This window comes from Drosophila sulfurigaster, chromosome 3 (assembly GCF_023558435.1).
Source record: "Drosophila sulfurigaster albostrigata strain 15112-1811.04 chromosome 3, ASM2355843v2, whole genome shotgun sequence".
Lineage (NCBI taxonomy): Eukaryota > Metazoa > Arthropoda > Insecta > Diptera > Drosophilidae > Drosophila > Drosophila sulfurigaster.
This window is the reverse complement of record NC_084883.1, coordinates 43,236,487-43,249,489: the sequence shown is the minus strand read 5'-3', so window position 1 is coordinate 43,249,489 and position 13,003 is coordinate 43,236,487. Positions and strand designations below refer to the sequence as shown.

At 38.1% G+C, this 13,003-nt stretch overlaps 4 protein-coding genes across 5 annotated transcripts in view; 1 reads left to right on the top strand and 3 right to left on the bottom strand.

The window, feature by feature from the left end:
- Positions 1–13,003, bottom strand: part of LOC133841943 (uncharacterized) — a 35,110-nt gene that overhangs the window by 10,309 nt on the left and 11,798 nt on the right. The window lies entirely within an intron of this gene.
- Positions 4,004–4,495, bottom strand: LOC133841962 (lysozyme D-like). Its single transcript, XM_062274819.1, has one exon. The coding sequence runs from the start codon at positions 4,459–4,461 to the stop codon at positions 4,048–4,050; it is 414 nt and encodes a 137-aa protein (XP_062130803.1). The 5' UTR covers positions 4,462–4,495; the 3' UTR covers positions 4,004–4,047.
- On the bottom strand, positions 5,011–5,462 carry LOC133841963 (lysozyme E-like). The gene has a single exon (XM_062274820.1). The coding sequence runs from the start codon at positions 5,423–5,425 to the stop codon at positions 5,012–5,014; it is 414 nt and encodes a 137-aa protein (XP_062130804.1). The 5' UTR covers positions 5,426–5,462; the 3' UTR covers position 5,011.
- Positions 11,337–11,822, top strand: LOC133841961 (lysozyme E-like). The gene has a single exon (XM_062274817.1). The coding sequence runs from the start codon at positions 11,368–11,370 to the stop codon at positions 11,788–11,790; it is 423 nt and encodes a 140-aa protein (XP_062130801.1). The 5' UTR covers positions 11,337–11,367; the 3' UTR covers positions 11,791–11,822.

The window sequence follows — 13,003 nt, the reverse complement described above, 5'->3', positions numbered from 1 at the left end:
GTGGAGTACTTCCAACTATCATTTATGACAGACTGACATGACATGTCTTCTAAGCCCTCACTTAAGCTCCGCTCAGGGTTGATAAATCGCCTGTTCTCTCAACTGTTCGTCAACTTTCCCGCATTCGTCTTCGTACACACATTTCGCATAAGAAATCGCATTTTAATCATCCTGCTATTATACAACATTCTCTGGCCACAAGAAATTTATCACAGCCTTTTTCGGACAGCTATAGCTCATCATAAAAGAAGAGGTATATAATAAAAAAAGAAAAAGAAGAGACGAGGTTTCTCCGCTCGTGTTAAGCCGACACCTTGCCAAATTGTTTTAAAGACGGACGCTACGAGAAATAATAATAATAATAAAAAAGACACCCAACCAAAGACGACAACAAGACAGGGAACTGGTCACCTATTTCCAACTGAAACAGAGACTACGATCAAGACTGAGTTGTTATTGTTGTTGTCGTTTTTTTGTTGCCCCTTTTTTTAAGTGGTTTTTGATGCTGGCAGAGATTAAGTCACCGCTGCGATGTCTTGTCATGAAAATGTTCTCATGCCAGTTCCATTTCTTTAGCCCATTTGCATAGGGTACGCAGTGGGTTGGGATGGAACTGGAAACTAGAGTGTGAGGGTTTTGAATGTTGTAAATTTTACCCACAGCGAGACAACAAATGGCAGATAAAACTATTAACAGAATTTAGCAACAAACAATGATAGAGAAATGTGGCCACTTTTCAGTTGTCAAGACAACGTCGAGATCCCATTTTCCCAAAGCTGTCAACTCTTGAATTGTACGCGGTATCTTTTGGGATCCCCAAGCACTGACTTTTGTCAGTTTTTTTTTTGTATTTTTTGATGGCAGCTGTCATGCCTGACAGCCGGGCGCTTGACTTTAAATTAAAATGAGAAAAGAAAATCATAACGAATTGGAAATACGCTACGTAACTGAAGTACTTTAGTATAAAGAGAACTGTTTACATAAAAGTAGAAAACTTTAAATTAAACTTGACAAAAATACTATATAAATAAGATAGTATGTGATATATGTGATATAAATACTATACATATATGTATGTACCGTAAATACTAAAACAGTTAGTTTAAAGAGCACACTTACATATATTTATATATATACATAGTTGTTATAGACATGTAATGCAATCGATTAAAATAGAAGCAAAAATCTCAAAATGAAGCTTGACAAAAATACTATATAAATAGTATAGTATAAAATACTGTTAATACTATAACAGATAGTTTTAAGAGCAATTTAAATAAATGCATAAACGACTAGCTGTTGAACTCTCTACTCCCCAACAACTTTGTAGAGTATTCAAATATTCGACATCTTACAATAGTTGCAAGCAATGCAAGATTTTCCAGCTTGGCTTGGCCATTATGATTTTCACCGAGATCTGTTCGCTACAGATTGCGCCCACCGCATTGCCCTTTGGTGATATATCACCAACCCGAGAGCCCGTTCCGTCGCTCGTATAATATAATTAAGGTTTATATCACAGCGGGGAATCAAAAAGTTGAGATTTTGACATAGTTACGTTTGGTTTGTCAGGTGAAATGTTTATAATTTGTAAGTCGAATTTGTGGTATGACAGGTTGCGAGTAATTGATGCCAAAAGTAGTTCAAAGTTGTCGTTGGGTTGTCGCTGGGTCGTCGTTTCGGCTCGATTACCATTGACAAAGACAAGTCAAGATCATGTTTACTTAACCAACTGGAAAACAACAAACAACAGTTTGCTTTTTATCCGTTTTTCGGTAATGCGATACGTTGACATTGTGCAAGTTTAAGCATTGCCTAGGCATCATGTGGCATCATCATTTGCTTCCCCATATATCGTATAAGTATATAGAACACTCGATATACTCGTCAGCTTTAGGCTGATAAGTACGGAACTAAACTGTGTCTGGAACTTTGGCTAACATGGCGTGCCACCCGCCATTTTAATTTTTGATAAGAGTGATTCCCCCCTAATCGTTATCGAAGTCATCGGCCGTGCCATTCATTAATTTTTCTTGAGGTATCTCCACTCGACTTTTGCGTATTAAAATCAACTCTCTTGCCTTCATTTCTCACAAGTGGAAAACACTTCACGAACACAGTTCGAGCATCTGATAAATAAGTGGCTATAATACAATCTCTCAAAGCAGGTCTGCAAGATGTCGAGATAGTCTGATTTCTTTGGTGGGGATCTAACTTGTTATCGTTGCTGTCAGTGATGAATGGTTGCAGAAAAGGAAGAGTGTTTTATTATTTTATTACTTCCTCTGTTAACTTGTTTACAGCTTCCTTCTGGTAGCTCCAATTTTGCTTTGACTCGTGACCGTTAAGGGATTCTTAATTATACTTGTTCATAATGTATTTAAATTTATTAGTTGTTCTTTTTACTTAATTCGAAGTTTACAATCAATTTTATGTCTTCCTTACACAGAGACAAAAATTGCGTTCTAAAAACAAGAATCAAAACTTTTAGTTGGGAACTTTTTCATCTTTTAAAAGCTTATAGGAACTATTATTGCATCTTATTTTATGCATAAATTGATATTAATATTTCTTTCTTTTGACTATCCCTTTTTCTTAGGACGTTCTTCTTGGATAATACCTAATTTTTGTACTACACTAGTACTATATGTTATATTATGTATTTTATTTTTATTATGACTTATTTTAAATTTTGACTTGCAAGCCAAATTACTATCTCTTTTTTATGGCTTTCAATTTTGCGCCTCAGGATTTAACTCTGTTCACCAATTTTAAATTTGCGCTGCTTCTTTTTTTGTTTTAACTTGTTTCAACTTTATAAATTTGACTTCCTCATATCTTCAGTGCTTTTCCTTTCTTGCCTCTGGGATTCTTCTATTCGCTTTCTTATTTTGTTTTCTGTTTTCTATTTCTTTTTTTTTTTGCAGTTTTCCACAAATTCTATATCTTTCACCCCTGTTGGCTACTTTTTCTTTCCATGCCAATTAAATCAGCCACAATCCCTGAAGCATTTGAAAATCATACGCCTTGAAGATCACAATTTCCCCACCCTCTTCTGTATCTTCAGTATCTCTCCTCAGTCTACCAACTTGTTGTTATCTTTGTGAAGCGGCATAACTTTACGCTAGAGTGATTTGATGCGGCGCGCCGGTAACCGCAGTAATTGTTTTAGTTGGTAAGTAGTTGACCCACGCCATGTCGTGGTGTCGCCCCTTCTTGCCCTGAAGAATCACCTTTGGTGAGGGCGCTGAACTGCGGCCTTATGTCAATTACTTATGCAGTACTTTTCTTCGAGTGCTGGGCAGTTTGTGCTAATGTGCACAAATTATAGGAAAGAGTCAAGCAGGTGCTTGGCAGGAGGAAAAGGTCTGCTGACAGTTCCATACACAACTCATTCCCCCTTTCCTTTCTTGGCCTCCATTTGTTGGCGAGTATAATTTTCCAGTCTTTGGTTTCCTGCTTTGTTTTAGCCTGTTTCTTGAGACGATCGCTAAGCGGTCTCTCTGTCTATCTCTTGGTGTCTCTGTTAATGCATTGCCACTTCCTTTCCTTGTCTTTGGGTTCCCGTTCCCGTTCCCATTCCTATTCCCGCCTCCCGTTCCCCACTTTTGTTCCCGTTCCCACTCTCGGGCCAAGTGCTCAGCTTATGTGTGTATTTATTGTCAGTTTGAGCGACGTCTACTTGTATAAATTATTGCCCACTGAGTTCCCCCATTAAGAATTCACTGACCGCTTCAAGTCAACGGCCTATTATGAGAGTCCGCAGAGTCTGAAGGGAAGTCTAGCCATTGCTTTTACTCCCAACTATCTGTCTGTCTCTCTGCCGGTCTGTCCTCAATCTGTCTTTCGAAATATCGATTCTTTCATTCGTTATTAGTCTCTCTCTCTCTCTCTGTCCATTTATCTTTCTCTTTGAATCTTTAGAAAGCAAGTATGAAGCAACAGCCAATTACGAGAAGTTCGAAAAGAACGAAACCCAAGAGTTGAAAGACTCTACAGAGACTTTGCATTAAGATTTCTCATTTATTATCAGAAATGAGCAACAGCTTAGAAGCAGCTGTCAATGGAGGGCAGATTTCCATCGCAGTGAGCCCAGGCAGACCAACCTTGTTTGTCAAGGATCTTCTGAGCACAACGGACAGAGTTGGTGATGTCATCGGTCACCAGATCGTTGCAGTTGATGGAGCACCCATTGTGGGAGAAGTGACAGTTATCAGGCTGGCACCAGTACAAGCTTCTGATCTGGAAGATTCCATAGTCGTGGGAGCCGTCGAAGATCTCAGGGCCCACAAGATCGGTGCGGTAGTTGCTTTTGTAGTCAGCAATGCACGTCCAGCGAGCGAGTTGGTCACGGGGAACACCCAAGTTGGACATCTCGCGGGCCAGGGAGCAACGGTCCATGTTGCGACCGAAAGCAGAAGAGGCCAAAGCCAAAGCAACCAAAACGATGAAAGCCTTCATGTTTACAATTTTCAGGAGAATCTGATGTTTTCAGGCACCGAGGATTGTGCTTTTATACCTGTACATTACATTACACATTACATGTGTATACGTGTGTTATCTGAAGTGTTTATCGAAGCGTCAATTGATAGATTCATAGATTTGTCTATCAATATAGCCTAGTTAGCTAAGACAATCAAAGTAATCGTGTCAAACAACGAGGTGAACAAATGTAACTAATAGTTGTTTAGGAATTATTGCTATCAAGTGATCTTTTATCAACTTTGTAATACTACGTCTTCTATATTTTTCATGCCCTATGTCTTTAATGTAGAACAAAGTCCGCAGTCTCAAAACCATTTATATACTTTTCATGTTCCAACTAATTTAATAACTAAAATTAGTTGATATTATCTTGATCGCTAAAATCTTGTCTCTTCTTATTTAATTATTCATTTTCTACCTTTTCTATTACTCTTGTACCAATTATGAGAAGTTTGAGAAGAACGAAACCCAAGAGTTGAAAGACTCTACAGAGACTTTGCATTAAGATTTCTCATTTATTATCAGTTTAGAAGCAGCCGTCAATAGAGGGCAAAGAGCCTTCGCAGCCTACCCAGGCAGACCAGCCTTGTATGCCAAGGATCTTCTGAGAGCAACGGACAGAGTTGGTGATGTCATCGATCAACAGTGCGTTGCAGCTGAGGGCGCACTCATTGTGGGAGAAGCGACCGTTGGCAGGCTGGCACCAGTAAAAGCTGTTGATCTGGAAGATTCCATAGTCGTGGGAGCCGTCAAAGTTCTCAGGGCCAACAACGCCAGTGCGGTAGTTGCTCTTGTGGTCAGCAATGCACGTCCAGCGAGCGAGTTGGTCACGAGGAACACCCAAGTCGGACATCTCGCGGGCCAGGGAGCATCGGTCCATGGTGCGACCGAAAGCAGAAGAGGCCAAAGCCAGAACAACCAAAACGATGAAAGCCTTCATGTTTACAATTCTCAGGAAAAACTGATGTTTTCATGCAGGGAGGCTTGTGCTTTTATACCTGGACATTACGCTACACATTACACTACACATTACATGCGTATACATGTGTTATCTGAAGTGTTTATCAAAGCGTCAATTGATAGATTCATAGATCTGTTTATCAATATAGCCTAGTTAGCTAAGACAATCGAAGTAATCATGTCAAACAACGAGGTGAACAAATGTAACTAATAGTTGTTTAGGAATTATTGCTATCAAGTGATCTTTTATTAACTTTGTAATACTACGTCTTCTATATTTTTTATGCCCTATGTCTTTAATGTAGAACAAAGTCCGCAATCTCAAAACCATTTATGTACTTTTCATGTTCCAACTAATTTAATAACTAAAATTAGTTGATATTATCTCGAGTGCTAAAATCTTGTCTCTTCTTATTTAATTATTCATTTTCTACCTTTTCTATTACTCTTGTACCAATTATGAGAAGTTTGAGAAAAACGAAACCCAAGAGTTGAAATACTTTAAAAAGACTTTGCGTTAAGATTTCTTATTTATTATGAGAAGTGAGCAATAGTTTAGAAGCAGCTGTCGATGGAAGGCAGAGAGCCATCGCAGCCTTCCCAGGCAGACGAGCCTTGTTTGCCAAGGATTACGTTCTCAGCAATACAAGTCCAGCGAGCGAGTTGGTCACGAGGAACACCCAAGTTGGACATCTCGCGGGCCAAGGAGCAACGATCCATTGTGCGACCGAAAGCGGTGGCGGCCAAAGCCAGAGCAACCAAAACGATGAAAGTCTTCATGTTTACAATTTTCAGGAGAAACTGATGTTTTCTGGCAGCGAGGTTTGTGCTTTTATACCTGGACATTACATTACACATTACATGTGTATACATGTGTTGTCTTAAGTGTTTATCAAAGCGTCAATTCCGCAGAACTGTTTATCAATATAGTCTAGTTAGCTAATTCAATCGAAGTAATCGTGGTCAAACAACGAGGGAAACAAATGTTTAAGAAACTAATAGTTGTTTAGGAATTATTGTTATAAGGTGTTCTTTTATTAACTTTGTGCTTTTTCTGCTTACGAATATATCTTCTATATTTCTAATGTCTTATGTATTTAATGTAGAACGAAGTCCGCACATTCAAAACCATTTATCTTCTGTACTTTTCATGTTCCAACTAATTTAATAACTGAAATTAGGTGATATTATCTCGAGTGCTAAAGTCTTATCTCTTCTTATTTAATTATTCATTTTCTACGTTTTCTATTACTCCCATTTGTATTCCTCTTGTACTTAGCATTTTATGGACTGTCATTGTCATTATCTGTTTCTTACAATTCTCATAGAATGTTACTTTATAAACTTATAGCTAAGGTACTTCATTATTCCTCAAACCAAAAATGTTTAATATTCTCTACTTTTGGTCTTTTTAGTTATTATAAGTACTAGTATTATACCGAAAACTCCTCTCACAATCTTCAGATTCACCACATCTTTAAAGATGATCAGTAAAGAGTTTGAAATGGTTAAAAATTAGCCTACTTTTACTAGATATGCAGCTGTTGGTTATTCATATTTTGAGCAGTGAATTCAAATGCCACTAGTTATAGTTAAACCATTAACCTTGTTAAGTTTGGTTTTGTTTTCGTTTACCAATTATTGGACTGTGGCTATGCTTCAAGTTTTGTTGTTTGCGAACAATGTTAGAGGCACTATTGATATTCAAAGTAGGCTAACATATGTGTGGGGGCATCTAGCCTGAAGATCTATGTTGGAAGAACTGAACTGAACAGAGCTTGTGTACTTATGACTGCGTTTCATAACGGAACGATGTTGAATCGTCGTTAAACCACTGACTTGGCACATAACCCAAGGCAACAAACAAAGCAACACAATACGAATACGAATACGAATACAAGTATTTAAACATAGAGTGAACTGCACTTTGCTTTCACGACAACATGGACAGATTCATGGGATGTGATGGCAAGAAGAACTAAAAGACTAACTTAACCGCAACTATGCGAAACCCGTCATCAGGCTGTTACATTAACCCCATTCAAGCGCATGCACTCAGTATGGACTCATGAGTACACTCATCATAAATGATGGGAGGCGGTGGCATTTGCTGTACCCACTCATGAAGTTAGCATCACTTTGAGTTACGAGTTGAAGTAGTTGTTAGCGGTATTCCCTGCTCTCTGGTCTCGCTGATGATCTTTAGACGACCGCAGATTTCTACAACATTTCTTCGCAGATTTCTGCCAAGAAAGTTGTTAACCTCTTCGCTCCAAGACAAATGACAAAAGGCTACTGTAAAGCTAACGCACAACAACAACAAATTTAAAAATAACAACAACAACAAAAAAGCTGTGACCCCCTTCGACTAGCTCATGCATTATCGATGAATACCCATGAATACATTCACTTCCCCGCCTCTCTATGGGCTCTGCTTTTGTAAACGATACTTCTTCACTTTTACTTTTCTGTTTGATTTACAAGTTAATATAAAAGCTTCTAGGCATCATCGTTTATGGGTCAGCTAACAGTTCTGGCCTCAAGAATTTCTGAATACCACCTCATCGCATATGCATGAGGTCGATGAAATGCTGAAACGTTGAAACGTTGTGCCTTTGGGGTCTGAACCGCACTGTGGCTTACCAATTATACATCATTTAGATACAAGACGCCGCTAATTGTCCAATTAAGGCTCGAAATTATAGAAAAAGAAAGCACTGTTACCATAATAGCCCAGCTCAGCTAATTGCAAAGAACAGTTCTTCAACTTGGCCACAAATAGTTGCTGATTCTACCAGTCGATGAGGCATTTTAAGTACTCAAACTAAAACTTAAGTGTTTGCCTTATCGAGTGCCCTAACAATGTAAACTGACATTGAATTGTTGTCAATCTTATCGCTACTTAACTGTCCACGTTTCACACGTTTTTCGAGTCCTTCATCATTAATTTGCTGAAATTCTTCCCTTTAACTCTTTGCTTACAAAATGAACTTGAATTTTGTTTCTTGTTTCATGTTTGAATGACAAAAACAAGTTTTCAGCTTGTCAGCCTTTTCTTTGGTTAGTTTCTTCATTTCCATGACTGAAATTTGAAATGCTCGCTAATCCAATTCAATGTCTGGCGTTCATAAATAAAGCCATAAAATTAGAAACTTTGGCAAAACAAACAAACAATTTGTAGCGCTGCGTTAGTTGCTCATAAAAAACTAGAAATAAAAATAAACCTTTGGCAACATTTTCACTCATAGAAAGTAAACTCGTCGACACCAGGTCAACGCCGAATTATAAACAGACTCAAGACCTATTCATTACCTGTGACAAAAAAAGAAAAAAAACTAGGTTGACTCATGGTTCAACTTGGCACTGACAATTCATCAACGACTTCAGTGGTAATTCATAAAAAAAGTCATATAAATTAATATGCAAATAAATATGGCACAACTTCCGCATGAGATCTACAAAGCGGCATCATTGTCACAATTGTCTGGAACGTTGTAGACAACGCTGCTAATATTGCAGATAATTCCAATATCATTAAACAAATTGCAACTACAAAGATTATTGCGAGACGCCAAGCACCTGTGATGTGAGCCATACGATCTATAAATTATTATAAAGTCATTCCAGTTCATTTAAATAGAGGTTCTACTCATATTGATGTTAAGCAACTTTAGTAGAAAAATTAATATTTAAAACTTCAGACAATTGTCAGTGTAAAAAGTTAAATAAAGTTAAAAAAGTACAAAGTATTATTATATAATATATTTTGTTGGAAAGCGAACGGAATAAAGCCAGATAATCGTGGAAATCATATATTAAAAGAATGTAGAAATAACTTAAAGATTGTGATTAAGGAATACTACGTTTTATTTCTAATACTTTACTACTATCTTGAATCAATTTCATAATGTATAGCTAATAATTAAGATATGAATAAATAAAATATAATAAAAGTAAATAAAGTTTGAAGTTGCTGATTTTGCAATCACTTTAAGTTAATTGATTAGATAGGGAGCAGTCAGCAATCAGCAGTCTTTTGGGAAGTGAGATAAGAAACGAACTTGCCAGACTAAACACACCACCAGGTCAACAACTCCTAAGCTTTCTACCTTTTTGCTACCTTTTCGATATTATCTGAAATGAAAACGAATCTGACTTATCTCTTCCCTGCCCATCTACCACCTTTTGATTTAGGGGTATTTGCGAAAACAGAGTGTGAAAACTTTCGAAAAGTCCACAGATCACTTCACTTTCTACTATAAACACAAATACCCGTAGATGGGCAGGTGCTCTATAGAATATTAATATAAATTCATGCTTTACAAAAACAATGCTGGAATTAAAAAGCCATTTGTTGGGTGGCCACAAAATCGCGAGACGACGCGTCGCGTCGTGTCGTGCAAATTTTCTCCCATAGAAAGTAAAGTTAAAGACGCAAAGACACTCAGCAAAGTTAAAGCCAGTCAACCACAAAATGACGGCGGGTCAACGCCGATTTATGGCCAACCCAAAACATATTAATTATGATCGCATTGAGCAGAGAATTGGTCGGAAACCAGTTGAACTGGAAGGTGGCTATTGAATTCGAGTTGAAATTGTAGTTGGAGGCAACGCAGCTAACAATGGCATACATATTAATTCACAAAAACCAAAAAAACAAATGCTAAACAAATAGTGTAAACTTTGGCACCAGTTCCGCATCAACAGATCGTATAGACATAGCGAACAAAATCAAAAATCGAAGGTGAGTCCACATTGAGTGGACATAATAATGGCCAAAAAATATATGATTGACATGTTGCCCAAGGCATCCTCGAGCTCAGCACGAAGTGTACGCAATTATAAGGCGATTGGAATCTATAATCTGATTATCCCCCGGCCACATAGATTGGCAGCCAGAGATTGCTAAATTGGGAGAAAGTGGCAACCGAATGCGCAACGAACCAAAAATTATATCTGTCAAGGCCCGATGACAAGCGACAACTTAGAAGATCTCTATGATGGACAGCAACACGTCTTGTCTTATCGTCAAGGAAGCTTGAAGATTTCTTGAAATCTCACAGAGTTGACAGGCTATGAAAAGTTGCTGACGGAAACAAATTTCTTATTTCTACAAACTTAATTAATTGTAATTTTATAATAATCTAAATAAACTTAAAATGCATTTAAAATGCAAATAGATATCTTGGGTCTTTCACTTTGAAATCTTTTAAATAATTGATTGTAAAATATGTAGATGCAAGTTAATTCCAATTTAATATCTTTTCTAAAGAATATTGAACCCGCCATTTACAAAATTCCTATAAATGTAGCAGAAACATTGAAATGTAATGCTCAAAATTTTCCATTTAATACGTTTTTGTATTCACAACTCCTAAATTCCTTGTAATTTTTCTAATACTTGCAAAATATTACGTAATATATTGAGATCAATGAATTGCAAAATTTATAAAAAAGATGAGAATGCACAATTTATATTATTCTTTGGCAATTTCTCGAATCTTAGAGAATTTCGAATTTATTTTATCTGCAGCAACTTCCGCTGATATACAATTATTGAAAATCTCTGTGAGATAAGCAAGTCCTTAATCATAAAGTCGAACTGTGAATCCCCCTCAAGTGTCCACACGTGTGAGCAGATATCGCATCACTGAGAATGCAAATTGATAGATCTGTTTCAACATACTTGCAATCAACAAACAAATGTGTAACTATACTCGTAGAAATTAATTTCATTGTGGCAACTCAAAGATAAGATATACCTTCCTCAACTTCATCATCTGTTGCGCTGACAATCGACATTATCGGGTCTGGAACTTAGACAAACCCTCTTTAGATAAGTGCACACTAAAGATTAAATGTCGCTATAAAAGCAACAGCCTGACGGACTGGGAACATCAGTTTTTCCTGAGAATTGCAAATATGAAGGCTTTCATCGTTTTGGTTGCTTTGGCTTTGGCCGCCCCCGCTTTCGGTCGCACCATGGACCGTTGCTCCTTGGCTCGTGAGATGTCCGACTTGGGTGTTCCTCGTGACCAGCTCGCTCGCTGGACCTGCATTGCTGAGCACGAAAGCTCCTACCGCACCGGTGTTGTGGGCCCTGAGAACTACAACGGCTCCAACGACTACGGTATCTTCCAGATCAACAACTACTACTGGTGCCAGCCTGCCAACGGTCGCTTCTCCTACAACGAGTGCGCCCTCAGCTGCAACGCTCTGTTGACCGATGACATCACCAACTCCGTCCGTTGCGCCCAGAAGATCCTTGGCCAGCAGGGCTGGTCTGCCTGGTCCACCTGGAAGTATTGCGATGGCTCTCTGCCCTCCATCGATGGCTGCTTCTAAGCTTATTAAATAAACTGTGAACAAAATCTAAATCGACCAACAGTCTCTGAATTTTAAAGTGTATCTAACAGTTTAATCATTTTCTCAGATTGAAGTGTGAACTTATTACGCATTTATTACTTATCTTAAGTAGTTTGCTGTTGGTATTGCTGATATGAAGTGATGTGTTTCATATGGAAATCTCGGCTAGATAAGCTAGACTGTAATGCTAGACGAGCGATGTGAAGCCCCTAAAATGTCTGCACGCGTAAGATGCAATCGCAACGTGAAGTCGATGTTAATTAAGTGATTTGCTGATTGCTTTGTCTGGTTTGGTTGTCTGGGACAGTTTGGCCTTTGCGCCCAATAAGCAGTTCAATGGGCCTCTAACCAATTGCAGTTGCCACAATTAGTTGTGCAGTTAAAGGCAGTTAGTAATAAAAGGGAGCAGCAAAGCTTTGCTCGACAGTTCAACTGGGAGATACCCGAAACAAATTGTCAGAGAAAGGAAAAACAAAATTAGATGATGAATGAGTTTATTATTTAGTTTTTCGTTCGACCGAAATCTATAACAAGCTTTTCGTTTGCGACTAACTTATAATACCCTTCTATTCATTACACTAACGCGTATGAAAAACCCAAATCCAATTGCCTAAGCTCGACAAAGAGAGCGTCTTGTCGCCTGACGAGGCAAAAGGTAAGCAAATTGCGGTTACTTCATCAACAATTGCCTCATTTGTCAGGTGTGCAACAACCATCTGTTGAACAGTTGAACTGTTGTTGATCTGCTTCATTTCGAAATGGAACTGAATGTGCCTTAATAACCCATATAAAGAATAGATACGCCACAGTCTTAACTCCACCACAGAAATAGAAAAGAAAAGAAATTTTTCTTTATAGTCGAAATTTGGCCGAAAGTAAGTTGGCCATGGTGTTGTTGCGTGTGACGCCCTGTAAGCCGTAGGAGCGTAGCCAATGCATAAGCTATTTATTATTAACAATTGTTAAATCAGACCGGAACAGTTTTCGTCTAGCTGTGAGTACTCGCTGTGTATGTAGTACGATGTATATACTCATACTTTTATATGAGTATTCCATTTGTTATTATGTCTCTACGACTGCCCACTGATATTTCTTTTGTTTGTTTGTCTTACACTTCTTTGTCCGCCAAGTGGCATTGTTAGCAGCTCTAGCAACAGCTGCTGGAGGGGGAGATTGGGGAAAGGGGAGACTT